Consider the following 15916-nt stretch of genomic DNA (forward strand, 5'->3'; position numbering starts at 1 on the left):
TGTATTTTGTCATATTAAAAGCACGATTGCACATATTTCCTCTCTTTTGTTCGACGATGATGACGGTCAGCCTCAGAGGAGCGTCTGGAAGCGCTGACTCATGCAGAACGAGCAGCTGGATCACTGAGAGCTGCAGTGCTTCATCACGCAACATGATGTCAGCATTTCTCTGCTTTTGGAGCGTAACGTGCCGTTTCGGAGGTTTTCAGACTTCAGCTGGCAGAGGGAGACGTGTGCTCGTCTCTCAAACTTTTGGCTGCTTTTCAGTCTCGTCTTCTGCTTCTACGTGAGTCAGAATGTAGGCGAAAGAAATCCATCAGTGGTAATTATTTTTGGCCTTATACTTGTGGTTGTTATTGCACAACAGACGAAACAAGATAAGATAATAGTGTTTAAGTACCACAGCAGGGAATCCCAAAGCAAGGTATGTTCAAGATAAACAGAGCACGAAGAACAATATGAGTAGTAAAAGACAAGAAGAAATAGAGCAAAAAGAACAGTGTAAATAGTAAAAACTAAATGCAAAACTCAGCAGTAAAATATATATATTTATACACCAACTGCACATTGTAATAAACTGCATGTCAGTTAAAAGTTGGAAAACAAAATATTGTTTAAAAAACCTGATTTTAAGTGGATTTAGTCAAAATAAATCAGGGTTTAGAGCGCTGACCTGGATGCACCGGCTCAGCCCGCCTCACAGCCACAGGGCGCCCTTTTGTTTTAGTCTCAGTTCACGTAATCGCCATCGTAGAGGTCAGGGCGGCGGGAGTCCGCCTCCTCTAAAAGAAAGCACAGCGGGGGGTCTCAGAAGTAGGTTATTAGAGGAGGTGTGCATGCAGCACGATAAACGGAGTGTAAATACTTTGTGTGTGTGTGTGTTGTAAGGTAAAGCTCGGCCCCGTGTCGTGTGTGAGGTCACGTGAGTGTGTTTGCAGACCGCCATATCTGCTCTGCGGGGGACGAGAGTCGCTGTCAGCCCCGCTGTGATTGCTCGCTGGCCCGTTTTTGCTCTGAGTTTCTATTTGTGGACTCGTTGATGTTAAAGTCAGCGGCCTAATGATGTCCGGCTGATCGCTGTGCTAAAAATGGAAACCGATTGGCGGCGGCATCCAGACAGGAAACACACACCAGTGACGCACACGACTCTCCGCCGCTCACAGATTCCAAAACATAATTAGTAGGTCACCAATGAAGCAAATGAGTCTTTTTTTAAGTTTTTGTCAGCCCGTCTTAATGTCCAAATTCAGACGTCATGAAGCGACCGGTGAAGTGGTGGGTCGACGGCGTCACCAGCAGGATGCAAAAGTAGAAACTTTGGCTTTTTTTTTTTTTAAGGTCAAAGGTTTTACTCAGAATTTGCTCAAAAGATTACTGGAGAGAGTCGTTTTTGATTAACCCTTTAGGGCGCTCTTTAATAATAAACACACTCGTATCACTCTGCACACGAAATGCACTTTTCTAAATCAAACTATTATAATTAAATATTATTTCATACTTTCATTTAGTTATTTTTTAAGAGTCCTAATCATAAAATTAAAATATTCATTCATTTTCAGAATTTTAACCCCTTAAATACCAGGTTTTTGTCATGATGCCACCAGATTTTTAGATGGAAAAAAACCACGCTGAGCAGATTATTATTTTTTGTATTATCACAGCCTGGGTTATGTCAGTGATTAGCAGCAGCATTTATTTTTACACGTTATTTTTTCTTGTCAAACACTCATATCGCTCTCCCCAAAAATAGTCAGAGTTTTAAACCTTTAAATGCCAGTTTTTCTTGTCATGATGCCATTATGTTTTTAGATTTAAAAACATATATAAATTAATATCCTATTTGCAAAGTAGATTTTTATATTTTTAACATAGCCTATGATATGACATTAATTGATTTAATTTTGTAAACAGCATCACCTGTAATCATAAATATCAAATATTTATTGATTTGAATTTTAACCCTTTAAATGCTAGATTAAAATAAAAAAAAATCAGACCAATTATTTATTATTTTTTTCTGATTAACACAGCATGTGAAATGTCAGTGATTTTCGGAAGCATTGACTGTGACAGTGCACCTCGTGGAAATATCATTTATTTTTCTCGTATATTTCTCCAAATATGGTAAAAATGACATGATCAGGTGGAAAAAAGCCACTTAGCTCTTCTTCTTCTAATTATTTTGTGTTTACTGCAAACCAGGTTAGAGTCATGATGACATGAGTTAGTCATGTCATCATATTGGTGTTTGTTTATGAAATGCAAGTTGGATCAGCGCCGTGACGCCGTCAGCTCAGGTTGCTGAAGGCGATGTATTAATCTGGCAGAGCGCGTCGTAATGACAGATGCCTGTTGAGCCAGTTTGAATAAAGTCAAACTCCTCAGGCTAAGAAACTGGATCCCGACTCCGCTCACAGGCGTCACAGGAAGGCCGAAGGGGTTAAACTTTCTCAAAGCAATCTCAGGTGATTCAGCACCGCGTAGGAAGGAAAAACCCACCATGACTCACATTCATTTTGCTGTCAAAGAAGGTGTTTAGTCTCTGTGTGTGTGTGTGTGTGTGTGTGTGTGTGTGTGTGTGTGTGTGTGTGTGTGTGTGTGTGTGTGTGTGTGTGTGTGTGTGTGTGTGTGTGTGTGTGTGTGTGTGTGTGTGTGTGGCTCAGGATCAAGGCCAGTTCCAGGTGTGGCCCCCAAATGCTTCACCTGTGGCACAAACACCAAACATATGCACCTCTGGCTCCGAAAAATTCTGTCTTTGAGTGATTATTGTCTCTAAAGCTTAAATACTAGCCCGTACACGGATATAGGATTTTAGGACATTTCTAGGTTTTTAAGACATTTCTCTGATTTTAGGACATTTTTCAATGATGAGGACATCTCTAAGATTTCAGTTAATTTTTCTAGGATTTTAGGACTTTTCTAGGATACAGGATGTTCCTGGGTTTGTAGGATATTTCTCTGATTTTCGAACATTTCTCGGATATTAGGACATTAATGGCGTTTTAGGACATTTATAGCATTGTAGGATGTTTTTTGGACATTTCTGGGATTTAAGGTCATTCCTCAGATTGTGGGACATTTCTAGGATTTTAGGACATTTCTCTGGTTTTAGGACATTTCTAGGATTTATGAATGTTTTTCTGATTTTAGGACACTTCTTGGATTTTAGGACATTAGTGTCTTGTCTAGGACCTCTGTCGGGGGTGTGGGGGATCCTCCACTGGCTCTTTTTTTCATCAACAAGCTCTATTTTGATGCTGTTTGATGCTCTCTGACACCTTATGGAGACTAAAAGTACAAAAGCAATGCCCAGCGTGAATCGCTTTAAATTTATTGTGAATTACAAAATGTTTGGGGGGGGGCACCTGACACCCTATATAAGGCGGGTCAGATTTGGCCTGCGGGCCATACATTGAGCATCACTGCCATAGTGTATAAAAAGGCACGAAATTGAGCTTTTCTGAGCTCAGACGAAAAGGAGGCAACTAATTTCACCTTTCAATTGATGGAAAATTGCAGAATGTGCCCCACTTTTCCAGGTTCAGGATTGGACGTTTTTCACACACACCGCTGCTCAGACAACAGCCTTTTTTTATCTGCAGAAGCTAAAAAGCTACGTGACGACGGGGCACAGGATGATGCACCGATGCTCAGGGTATTTTAAAGGACAGTAGCTCGATGTGTCCCATATTTAGACGCTTTGATTTGCTGGACTGAAGCCCTGATAGCCCGCAGAGGCTCAGACAGGGACTCTAAACCTGCCCAGCTGCCCTGACACCTGCATCATCCAATTAGGACTCACCTTAAACTGGGATTTAAAATGTGTCGCTGGTCTGTTCTGTGCTGGGATTAAGGGGACCGTCCCATTTTATGAATGGGGGAACAAATAGTAAATCTCTCAACAACAATCTGCAGTCAGTCAGCTGTTATGGGTGTTTTTTATCTTTACAGCCCTGAAGAACAGGGTTCGTAAGGTCATTTTTTAAACAAAAAAATCCAAGATGAGTTCTTAAAAAGTTGTCAAAAAATGTTGTGCAACTTCTTTTGCACCGTAAAAGTTCTCCAAAATTGTCCTGCAGGGGCCAGTTCCTGCAGCAAAGACACACCAATGGTGTGAATTTTAACTCTTTAACAGCTGGATTAACATCAGTTTTCATTTCTAGCACTTAAACCTCTGAAATCTGGAAAAAAAGGTTTTGATTTATTTCAGAAACACAGTAAAAAAAAAACTTAATGAGCAACTTGGCAAGAAATGTCCCGCACACTGCAAAAAATAGTGAAAGCGTCAATGAAATGACCTGAAAATGAGCTGGGGGGAGATCATTAGATATGATTTTAAAAAATGGGGTGAAGATGTCCAGAAAACTATATTTATAATTCACTTCATTATAAATTAAAGTTTACAGAAAAAATAGAAAATATACAAAACATTGTCATCACTTTCTTGAGGTCATGTTTACTTTATTTGTTCTTGTTTCTTTTTTTTACTTTACTTTTATTTATTTATTTATTTTTACCTTTGTACCATTTCCTTGATATTTTTTGTACCATTTCTTGACAAGTTGCATTTCACCAAATCAAGCCAATTTGCAAAGGTGTCAAAGGGTTAAATGTTAATCAGATAATAACATTTTATTTATGCAATGCCTTTCAAACAAAACAAATGCAATTAAAACTGCTATACAGTTTGATTGAAGAAAAAAAAATCAACAGGAAAAAAGTCTTAATAAAAGAAGAAGTATAAACCATTAAATAAAGATGAGAAGACTCTACATGGAAGCTTTTAGTCTAAATATGCATTTCATTCATGCAGAGCTCTTTTTTTCCACATTATTTTGTGGCATTGAAGCTGTAATGACAGAAAGAGCCGCAGTGAGCGGAGTAAGAAGTACAGTCTGCGACCTCCCGCCGCACTGACGCACCTCACCGCCGCCAGGTAAAGAGGCGGAGCTCCACAGCAACAAAAACAATACAAGTGACGATAATCGATAGTTTTTCCATCTTGGGGGAAAATGTGAGAATAGTTTGTGTGAGCGATGTGGGTCAGTGTGTCAGTGCATGAAACCTGTGACTGGTTATGTGACGGTGACCTACTTTACCGGGAGGCTTTTTCGCGTGGCCTCTCACCAAACACGCTGGAGGACGCAGGCAGAAAGACAAAACACCAAACGGTCCATGTGCTGGAGCAGAAAACAAGGCGTCATTCATTATCTGCTCAAAGACGCAGGACCCGAAGGGAACGAGTGTCATCAGTTTTGCGGCGGTGACCAAGGTTACCGCCTGCTGCTCTGATGAAGGACGGCGGCACAAAGAGCGAGGTCAACAGTTTTCAGAAAGGTCGCTCTTCATCTCTGAATAATCAGGGTGTTTTTGTTGTTCAGTTCGGCTGAAGTTTGTGAATATTTGAGCTTAATGATCAGACTGAATCCTCAGTGAATGACGGCTGGACACTTGACAGACAACGAGTGGAGCCTTTTCACTCTCGTCAGTGCGTGAACGGCTCTACGTGACGCTGTGAATGACACAGCAGCTGTTTTTTTGATAATACGACTGTTACTTCGTTATATGTGGTAATGAGATCAGCGTAATTAGGCGGGTTTCCATTCACCCTCAAATTGCGGAAACTGAAGTAGCGAATATAAAATGCGCCTGATGGAAACACGTCAATAAAAAAGAATAAAAAAATATTGCAGATTTTGTGCTCTTGTTGGAAATATTTGCTCCAGAAAACCTGTTGATATCCTTATCTTTCATAATGTTTTAAAGTATGTTTGGTAGGTGATTTAACCCTTTGAAACCTGAGCAAGTTGTCTTAAAACAACCTATATAGAGAGATAGATAGATAAAATATCATCAAACTCCAACCCTGCTGGGGCAAAATTTTATTCATTTATTTATTAGCATTTTTAAAGCTAAATAGACAGATACATACAAACCAATAACATGCAAAAATGGTTAACAAAGACATTTATAAAGACAAATTAAAAAAGTAAATTGATATGCATAATTATAAAGAATTCAGGAGAAATTATAAATAATTAAATTAAAACAGTTCACAAATCATTCAAAACTCATGGGTTGATAAATAATTTAAGTTTTATGTTGCATGATAACTTAATGTTATGTATTCATCTGCGCTGGATGTTATTATGAAAAAACCAAAAAATGTTCTTTATGTCATATCTACATTTTAATCTACCTGCACCACCCAAAAAAAGTGAAGTCAAACCCAAAGTTTGCAGCTGATGATTAAGAGAGGAAGTCATTGCAGGAATGATACAAATAATATGTCAAAGTTGTTGTTCGCAGCAGGTGGAGGTTATATAAAGTTTTGCTGGGTCATGAGAATAAACCTGAAAACACTTTTCCATTCAAACCTCAGAAGGTTTCCACAGAAAGTCTTAAAACATTTTTGTTTTTGCTGAACTTAACCTCTTATTCACACCCTACAGTTCAGTTATTGTTCTCTTTGGCTCCTGCTGAGAGACGATAAATGCGAGTGTGTCCTCTGTCTGCGTGTGTGCGGTGCGCACGCACACACACAAGCGAGCGGGCAGAAATGAGGTTACTGGGCTAAAGGATTTTGCTGTGGTGCAGTCCACGCTGAGTGTGTGTGTCCTCCAGATGTAGGCCAGAGCAGTTATATAAGGACTGATGCATGACTAGGCACACAGCCAGGAACATGCAGGGGAAGTGGCCAACCGGCAACACACACACACACACACACACACACACACACACACACACACACACACACACACACACACACGTAACAGCTGATAATATGTCACGCAGAATGATTTGTTGAGCTTTTATTATATAAATTTGAATGCTTTTAGTCCACTCAGACAGAAGGAGGGCAGCAAAAAAAGTGATAAACAGACGAGATGCACATCTGTTGATCACTGTGTGACAAAGATGTGCGAAACTTGTTCGTTTCGCTTTGTATGCAAACGCAGCTCTTTTGGTGTCTTTGAGGAGTTTACACTCTGTTACACAGGAATTAAATTAATACATTTTATTAGTTTTTTGTGTATGTTTTATAGATTCCAAACGATATGAGACGGATATTTTTTGAGACGGAAACCAATTTTACGGTGGAAAAATTAGTCGATTACCAAATATGTCGACCGATATAGTGAATTCTGAGCTGGAATGAAAACAGATCATTTCCATGTGGACTGATTTTGCAGCGATATGACTGCAAAATTATTCAGAAAGTTGCTTTATTTAACAATTTACTCATATAACATTACACTCAAACAAAAATAAGCAACAAATAACAATAAAATGCACATCAGTGCTGTTTGCTCTCTGCTGACCATTTAAATAAAGAGTAAATACAATAAAATAAACAGCTAAATAAACGTAAGCACTGTTCGGTATCAGTCAAATGCTGAACATTTCTAAACCACCCAAGCATCGTCTCACGGTCTGTAAAAAAAAGTTTTCTAATCGTCGATGTCGGTATGTGAAAGGCTCATATCTGCTGATAAGTTGACTGATATATCAGTCGGGCTCTGCTGTGTTAGTTAGTTGAATATTTTCTAACGTTGAATCGGACTGTTCGGTTATGTGAATTCGAATAACAGTTCACATGATAAATAGTTTGATGCAATCTTTATTTCTTTTAAAGTACACGTGAGGTCTGTCTTATTGTCGTGTGTGAGCGTTTCAAAAGCCCATTTTGTATAAATCAAAAGCCTAAATGAAAAGCGTCGTGTGAAAATTTGCAGAGCAGCAGCTCAAACGTGCAGAAGCTCCCCCGCAGGTGTCCTCACCGTGTCCCGCTCGTGCATGAGCAGACACGTGCAACAAGTGTGCGCGACCTTGCAGGCGAGCTGCGCCCGTCTGTGCGCGGATTGGGAGCAAATGGAGCTTTGCATGTGAGCGAGCGCTCCTCTGCTCTAATGATCGGGCTAACGGGGTCAGACGGGAGGAAACATAACGGGACAGAACATCGTCTGGCTGCCCGGCCGTCTGCTCGGCCCGCGCCGCCGCCAGATTGTGATCATGAGCAGGGCTGAGGGTCAGACACAACACCGCGGCCGTGATGCCGGACAGTTTGACCTCTGGTGACGAGGTGACGCCTGATGGCGGTCTGAATGTCAGGATGTGTTTTGGTGATGGGAGTAAAGAAGAAATATCACACAGTTAAAAAAAATAAAAAAAAATCTTTTTACAACATAGTAAAAGAAATAACAAGATTACAAGTCAAAGCTCTTTATTTATAAATGTTCTTACACCTGGAATAACTGATCTTTTTTGGCCAGATTTAGCAGACAAGCTGTTAATTCAACATTTAAATATCACTTTTTAAGTTGATTTAGTGAACTTTATCGCAAACAGTTGTTGCTTTTTGTCCACCTGATGAATGTCAGTCTAATATGATAATTATAATAATAACTTTATGTGTATAAGGCCCTTAAAAACAGAATTAAAATAGTGTTTTTATAAGCAAGTAAAAGCAGAATTCGGACACCCAGAAGACGATATAACAACAGAAAGCCAAACATTCATGCCAAATATAAGCATAAAAAACAAAAAAGAGGGCCAAAAAATTCAAAATGTCAAAATGAATTCATACAAATAAGTTGATAGGAATAAATAGGCATGCAAGAAGAAAATAAATAAAAAATAAATAGACATTATTTTGAATATGTAATTATAAAAATCATTTCACTTATTTTTGCTACATTTTACATAATCCTCCCTTTTCACGTCGTCATCTTTTATTATTTTCTTGAAATTTGTGGGACGTTTCTTGCTAAGTTGGCCACTGACGTTTTGTTTCCGTGTTTTAACTCAGAGGGTTAAATCAGATACTCAGTTATTTATCATCTTTTGTCTTCTCTCTTCAGGTTTCTCCTCCAGTGTTTGGAGGATCTGGACGCCAACCTTCGGAAGCTCAACTCACGCCTTTTTGTCATCAGGGGCCAACCAGCCAACGTGTTCCCGCGGCTCTTTAAGGTCGGCATCGATAGAAAACGAACAATTATTTATCGAGCAAAACCTGCCGGAGTTTCCAGCTTAGGACTTGCAGCTTTTTTCTGTTTGATTTAATTGCAAATTAAATGTTTTTGAGTGATGAACGAGCATTTGAAGACATCACGGTCCTCATCTGTCTCTGTCCGTCTCAGGAGTGGAAGATCTCTCGCCTGACCTTTGAGTACGACTCTGAGCCTTTTGGGAAGGAGAGAGACGCCGCCATCAAGAAGCTCGCCATGGAGGCGGGGGTAGAGGTCATCGTCAAGATATCACACACCCTCTACGACCTGGACAAGTGAGGAGACACAAACACACTCAGACATACAAGGAGAAAGGCTTCGGTCATAAATCGCCAAAATTAAAAAATATTTAAAAAATAAATTTAAAAAAAGCCAAAATATTTTCTTCTAAAATTAAAAACAAAAAAATGCCAAATTAATTTCTTTAAAAATTGCCGAATTGTTTTAAAGAAGTTTTTAAAAATGTAAAAATTGACGGTAAAATAAAAAAATATATATATATTCAAGCTAAATTTGTAAACCCCTCCCAACCAGTCACCTGTTACAATGATTAAATCGCCAAAATTAAGAAATAAAAAAAATTCTTTAAAATGTTATAGAGAGAACATGCCTCCCAAACCCGGGGACGGCATGTTGTCTTAAAAAATTGATGGTAAAAAAAAAAAACAAAAAAAAAAAAAAACAGAAAATACAGCTAAATATGTACACCCCTCCCCTCAAAAAAATAAATAAAAGACAAAAGACAAAATAAAAGAGCATAAGTCCCTCCCCAGTGCTTAAAATAAAAAACTGAAATTGCCTCCCACTTTTTGCACCACCATCCACTGATTGACTTGTTGTGTAGTTAAATGGTAAATTTTGGGGGATCTCTGAGCGTCCCCTGTCTCACCTTCCCCCCAGAATCATCGAGCTGAACGGCGGGCAGCCTCCTCTCACCTACAAACGTTTCCAGACTCTCATCAGTCGGCTGGATCCTCCCGAGATGCCCGTGGAGACGCTGTCGGACACTCTGATGGGTCGCTGCGTCACCCCGATCTCTGAGGACCACGGAGACAAGTACGGGGTCCCGTCCCTGGAGGAGCTGGGTAAGAAAACAAACACACACACACACACACACACACACACACACAGGGACAAGTATCTGTTCAGAGCAGCTAAACATTAAATAAATGAATAAAAAAAATTCCAATCCAAGGCCACGTAGGCGTGTTATGGAGCCATGATGGAAAGGCGAGCCCCTTATACGTGGGAGCAGCCACGTATGAGGGATTTCTGGGAGATGTAGTCCACGATTTCACAGAGGAATTGTGGATTCAAAACTTTCTCAGAGTTATGTGATGCAATAACAGCTCTTGCAGCTCCTGCTGCATCATGAGGGAGCCAGTTCCTACTGACAAGCACACAGACACAGCATCATGTGACCTCACAGCATCATGTGACCTCACAGCATCATGTGACCTCACAGCATCATGTGACCTAGAAAAGACTAAAAAGTGTTTTCACTGCAGTTTCGCAAAATATAAATACCACCATTAAGACCAGAAACGACCCATAATGTGCTGCTGCCCTCTGCATTCAAGAATATTTGATGTAAAAAGATAATTATCTTGTCCGAAATATACATATTATAATTAGTTATAATAATAATAATAATAATAATTATAATTAGACCCCAACTTTTCAAACATTACCCAAAAAAAATGATGTTTCATGTTCAGGTCCAACTTTTAAAATGTGTCAGTGTTAAATCTCAGCAGAGCTTTTGACTTCATAAAACACTGAACACCAGAAAGACTTAGGAAGGTTCACCAGAGTATATCCTTATTTTTAAATTAAATGTATTATTATTATTTTATTTTTTAAATCATCATATTCATTATTATTATTATTATTATTATTGTGTTTGTGTATATTTTATCATATTTTATGATCCAATTTGACAAATAACAAATAAACTAGAATTACACTTTAACCAGAATAAATGCATTTTGTGATAACTAAAATCTGACCAAATACCTATGATTAATTCAGACCTAAACAAAATGAAGATCCCGTCCATGGTTAACTCTTAAAGCTCATTAAACCTCCTTAAACTGTTGATCCTGATCCTCTATATAAAGGTTCATCTCGTCTAAATCCTCACTATTGGATTAATCAGCAGATTCGTCGCCTTCTTTAAGTTTCTATCCAGATGTCAAGTTTCCATTCACAAAAGCTTCCGTCTATTCATGCAGTTAAGTGCACGTCTCCATCTGCCGCCTGCGCCTGTGCAGCCGTTTCACGGATCACCGAGATATTTTCGGTGTTAACACCGTCGCTGCAGATGTCTGCTGTAAAGGTTTACTCCACACAAGCTGTCTTTTGTCCCCGAAATTAGCCGGGTAACATGTTAACCCTCTTAAACTCAGTCAGTCAAGATGTCTGCTTTCCATTCACAGACGGTCGCCGTCACATTCACATTTTCGCGGCGCTGCAGCCGTTTGCTGCTCACACCTGCACCCTGATTCGCTCTTCAGGTCGCTGCGTACACTTTAGTACATTTAGAAATATGAAATCTGTGGTGATGCTGCCTTCACGTGCTCCTCAGAAATATTCTGTTTGCAGGTTACGAGCACATGAACGGCCCAACAAAGTTGTAATTACGAGTGGGAAATGAGGAGATTTTATTGATACCTGAGCTGCTGAGTTGAGTAAAGGATAGAAAGTAAAGGATGGAAAGTGTCAATAATTGATGGTAAAAATGTCGTTATTTTGTTCCTAGTTGCTGTGATTTACTTTTAGTAGTTGCACAGTTTATTATCTGCATCTAACACAAGTTTGTGTCATAAATACATAAACACGGTGGCAAAAGTCAATGTTCGGTCAAAAAAAATGGATTAATTCACGTATTAAATATCAGTTTTTGATCACATGTAAAGTGTAATATAGTATAAATGTCACCTGCTGTCCATGTAGAGTGACCTAGATTAAAAATATATAAAAATATCATATAGAAGATAAAGAAGAGATCAGATAAAATCTAAAAATATAAACAGCTATCAACAAGTGATACTGTCAAGAAAAGTCACTTAACCCTTTGAAACCTGGGAAGATCCGCCTGTTGCTTGAAGAACATAAGAAGGTAATGAGTAACTTTTGAAGAAATTACTTAAAATATTGGCAAGAAATTAAAGTTACAAGAAATTAATCAAGTTTGCATAAAAAAAGAGTGAAAAACATGAACAACTAAGGAAATAACCTGAAAAAAGTGCTGAAAATTAGAAGAAAAATAATATTGATTTTTTTTTCCCTATAACATCAATTCAGATACATAAATATACATAAATAATTATAAATGTTGTTTCCTGTTTTTTTTTTCTTTTTTGTTTATTTTCTTTTTCTTGTGCTTAACTATTGCGGGTCATTTTTCTTGTCGCCTTTTCCTAATTTCTTGAAATTTGCGAGACATTTCTTGCAAAGTTGCTCATTACCTTTTTTTTCTGTTTTCAAAGTAAAGCAGTTTGCTTGGGCTTCAAAGGTTTAAATGCACGGTAAAAGCACCTGAATGCAACACAAGAAAACTGATGTTGATCCAGGTTTCAAAGGGTTAATCTGTAACATCATTTGTGCAGTGCAGTTTCTTAAAAGAAAAAAATGGAAATCAGAAGATGCTAAAACAAGCAGCAAAGTGAAATCAGCTGAAGGTAAAAACCCACTCAGGAGAGTGTGTGTGTGTGTGAGTGTGTGTGTGTGTGTGTGTGTGTGTGTGTGTGTGTGTGTGTGTGTTTATTTATATTTGGAGCAGCGAGGCGCCAGCGGTGATTAGGCCGAGTGAGAAACCTGGCGTTGTTCAGCTTTGTGCTGCAGCAGCGTGAAAAAGGTCGCGGTGGTTTCCACTGCTGCTCTAACAAAAGACTGAGGGGGAGACGCGTCCGCTGTGGGTGCTCAGATGAATGCTGTTATGTAACAGCTACCCGAGTGGATGTATTACTTAGAATATTTGTATTCATAAATTGAAAATAAGCCGCAAAGAAACCGAGTTCATTCATCACAGAAACTGCATGAAACTCGGTGTTGTATAAGACTTTATTTTTAGTGAATGTGACATAACTGAAGGATCGTGGACTCAGCCGCAGCTCGAGCTGTAAAGCAGAAAAGGTGATCAGGTGAATGTGTGCAGGTTTTGACACCGAGGGCCTGCCGACAGCCGTGTGGCCGGGAGGAGAGACCGAGGCGCTGACCAGGATAGAGCGCCATCTGGAGAGGAAGGTCAGTACTGCGCCGGCTGCTTTCAGCTCCCTGCACGAAGTTCATCAGATCACATATTTAATCGATTGATTGAAATCTTTACTTCAAACATGTTTTTGTTTACCCCAAAACCAACATACAAACAAAAAAGAAAAATACATAACCAAGTCCATTAACTAATAAATCTACATACGCTTCCTTACTTTAAAACGTAACTAATAAATACAAAATAAATAGAAATTAGATATATATGCACACACATATATACATACATATACATACAAATATGTCATTGTAACCAAATATATAAAAATGTATTATATATTCCATAACATGTATATTGAGTTCATTTGTCTACTATAAAAATGTGTGTACATATACATATGTACATAGACGTGAATATACAGAAATACACTCACATACACAGGTATATATATACACATACAAATTACACATATATGTACATATACCTGTGTTCCTATCTGCTATAAATAAAAGTAAATAAATAATAATATGACATACAAGATATGATGATAGAAATATGATTTATGACAGAAACACAAAAATCATTGCAAGCATTAATGTATTATGTGTTGTACTTTTACTTGTATGGTGACTTTTTTTATAATTGCGTTGTGCATGTACCACCTCTGCGTCCCTGCCTGTCCTCCTCCGTGTCTCTGTCCGTCTCTGTCCGTCTCCAGGCCTGGGTGGCTAACTTCGAGCGTCCCAGGATGAACGCCAACTCGCTGCTGGCCAGCCCAACCGGCCTGAGCCCGTACCTGCGCTTCGGCTGCCTCTCCTGTCGCCTTTTCTACTTTAAGCTCACGGACCTCTACCGCAAGGTCAGCTCACTGTTTAACCCTTTAGGGACTGTTTGGTGCATTTTAAAGCGCTTTTCATTCTTTGTTTTCCGATAAATTTGGCTGTGTTCATGCATTTGTCCTAAATGTAGTCCAGATTGTGTATTTGAGTGTAATCAGTGAATCTGCAGCTCAGCTCCTACAGTAAGTCTAAAATACACTGTGGAAACTAAATAGTTACATTCAGACTGTTCAGGTCAAAAAATGCTCCATTGAAACCCATTCAAACTGACATTTTTGATCCCACAGCCATCAGAGCAGAAAAACAGGACTTGTATTATTTCTGGGTGTCATTCTGGGCTTTTGACTCTGAATTTGTCATTTTGACTATTTTCCACCTGATGAGGTCATTTTGACCACATTTGGCATATGGAAGAAATACATGCTGTTTCCACTAGGTGACCTGTCACAGTCAATGTAGCTGCTGATCACTGACATATCCCAGACTGTCAGCAGCTACACTCACACACTGACATATCCCAGACTGTCAGCAGCAAAAAAAAAAATCTGCTTTGCATTTAGTATATTGAAAATAATAATAATTATTGTTAAACAAAAAACATAGTGGCATCATGACAAACACATGCTTAAAGGGTTAAAATTCTTAAAATTAATATGAATATGATAGTTATGATTAGGACTGATGTTGGATAAAAAACAAAGTCAATAAAAGTAGATAATATTATTAATGTATAATATTTTTTTTGTAGTCTTTTGTAGTAAGCGCATTTTGTGTGCAGAGCGGTATGAGTGTGAGTATTTGACTTTTAAGGGAAAAAAGTTTAAAAATCAATATTGCTGCTAATCACTGAAATATCCTAGACTGTAATAGTAAAAAAAAAATACTTATCATTAAATATAACGAAAATATTTTTTTTTCAATCAAAAACATAGAGTATTATTAGAAAATTGTTTTTAAAATCAAGAGAAGACAAAGAGAAAGGGGAACAATGTGGGGAAAAATATTTATCACTATAATTAGATATATTATATATTTAAAATTATGTTACAGGAAAAAAATATATAATAAAATATATAGAATTATACTTTTTTCTGCACATTTTAGGTCATTTTCCTGTTTGTTTTTTTGGTTTTTTTTGCTTGTTGAAGAAAATTTTTAAACTTTTTTTTTTTTGCTTATTTTTGGGCCGCGTCCTTGTAATTCGCTAAACGCTTTCTCCCCGTGTTTCAGAAAGAAATCAAACCAGTTTGCTCTTCGCTGTGGTATCAAAGGGCTAACTCATGACCAAATTTCAGATTTTTGAACTTTAATCTAAAAAAACATTAATCTGTGTTTGTGGTTGTTGTCTCCAGGTGAAAAAGAACAGCTCTCCTCCGCTCTCCCTGTACGGCCAGTTACTGTGGCGGGAGTTCTTCTACACCACGGCGACCAACAACCCGCGCTTCGACAAGATGGAGGGGAACCCCATCTGCGTCCGCATCCCCTGGGACAAAAACCCCGAAGCGCTCGCCAAGTGGGCGGAGGCGAAGACGGGTTTCCCGTGGATCGACGCCATCATGACTCAGCTGAGGCAGGAGGGCTGGATCCATCACCTGGCCAGGCACGCGGTGGCGTGCTTCCTGACGCGGGGCGACCTGTGGATCAGCTGGGAGGAGGGGATGAAGGTGAGGAGTGTGACTCTGCGGGGGGAAACGACAGAGGACACGAAAATAGACGTCAGAGTGATGTCGTCCACTTTTGGCCGATTCATTTTAATGAAACTTCCTGTTTCTAAACCAGCAGCAGCAGCCTCTTCAGTTCTGTTAGTTTCGGAAATGCCAATGAGTATCGTGATAAGAAGCTGCGAAGCACCAAAA

General features: G+C 38.9%; 1 protein-coding gene across 1 annotated transcript in view; it reads left to right on the forward strand.

The window, feature by feature from the left end:
* Positions 1-15916, forward strand: part of LOC121947582 (cryptochrome-1-like) — a 39018-nt gene that overhangs the window by 7358 nt on the left and 15744 nt on the right. The window contains exons 3-8 of the mRNA XM_042492690.2: positions 8862-8970; positions 9141-9283; positions 9909-10093; positions 13168-13256; positions 13940-14080; positions 15413-15724. Of these exons, the coding sequence (XP_042348624.2) occupies positions 8862-8970; positions 9141-9283; positions 9909-10093; positions 13168-13256; positions 13940-14080; positions 15413-15724 (979 nt within the window). The remainder of the gene's footprint in view (positions 1-8861; positions 8971-9140; positions 9284-9908; positions 10094-13167; positions 13257-13939; positions 14081-15412; positions 15725-15916) is intronic.

This window comes from Plectropomus leopardus, chromosome 9 (assembly GCF_026936395.1).
Source record: "Plectropomus leopardus strain MGB_pleo_1.0 chromosome 9, ASM2693639v1, whole genome shotgun sequence".
Taxonomy (NCBI): Eukaryota; Metazoa; Chordata; class Actinopteri; order Perciformes; family Serranidae; genus Plectropomus; species Plectropomus leopardus.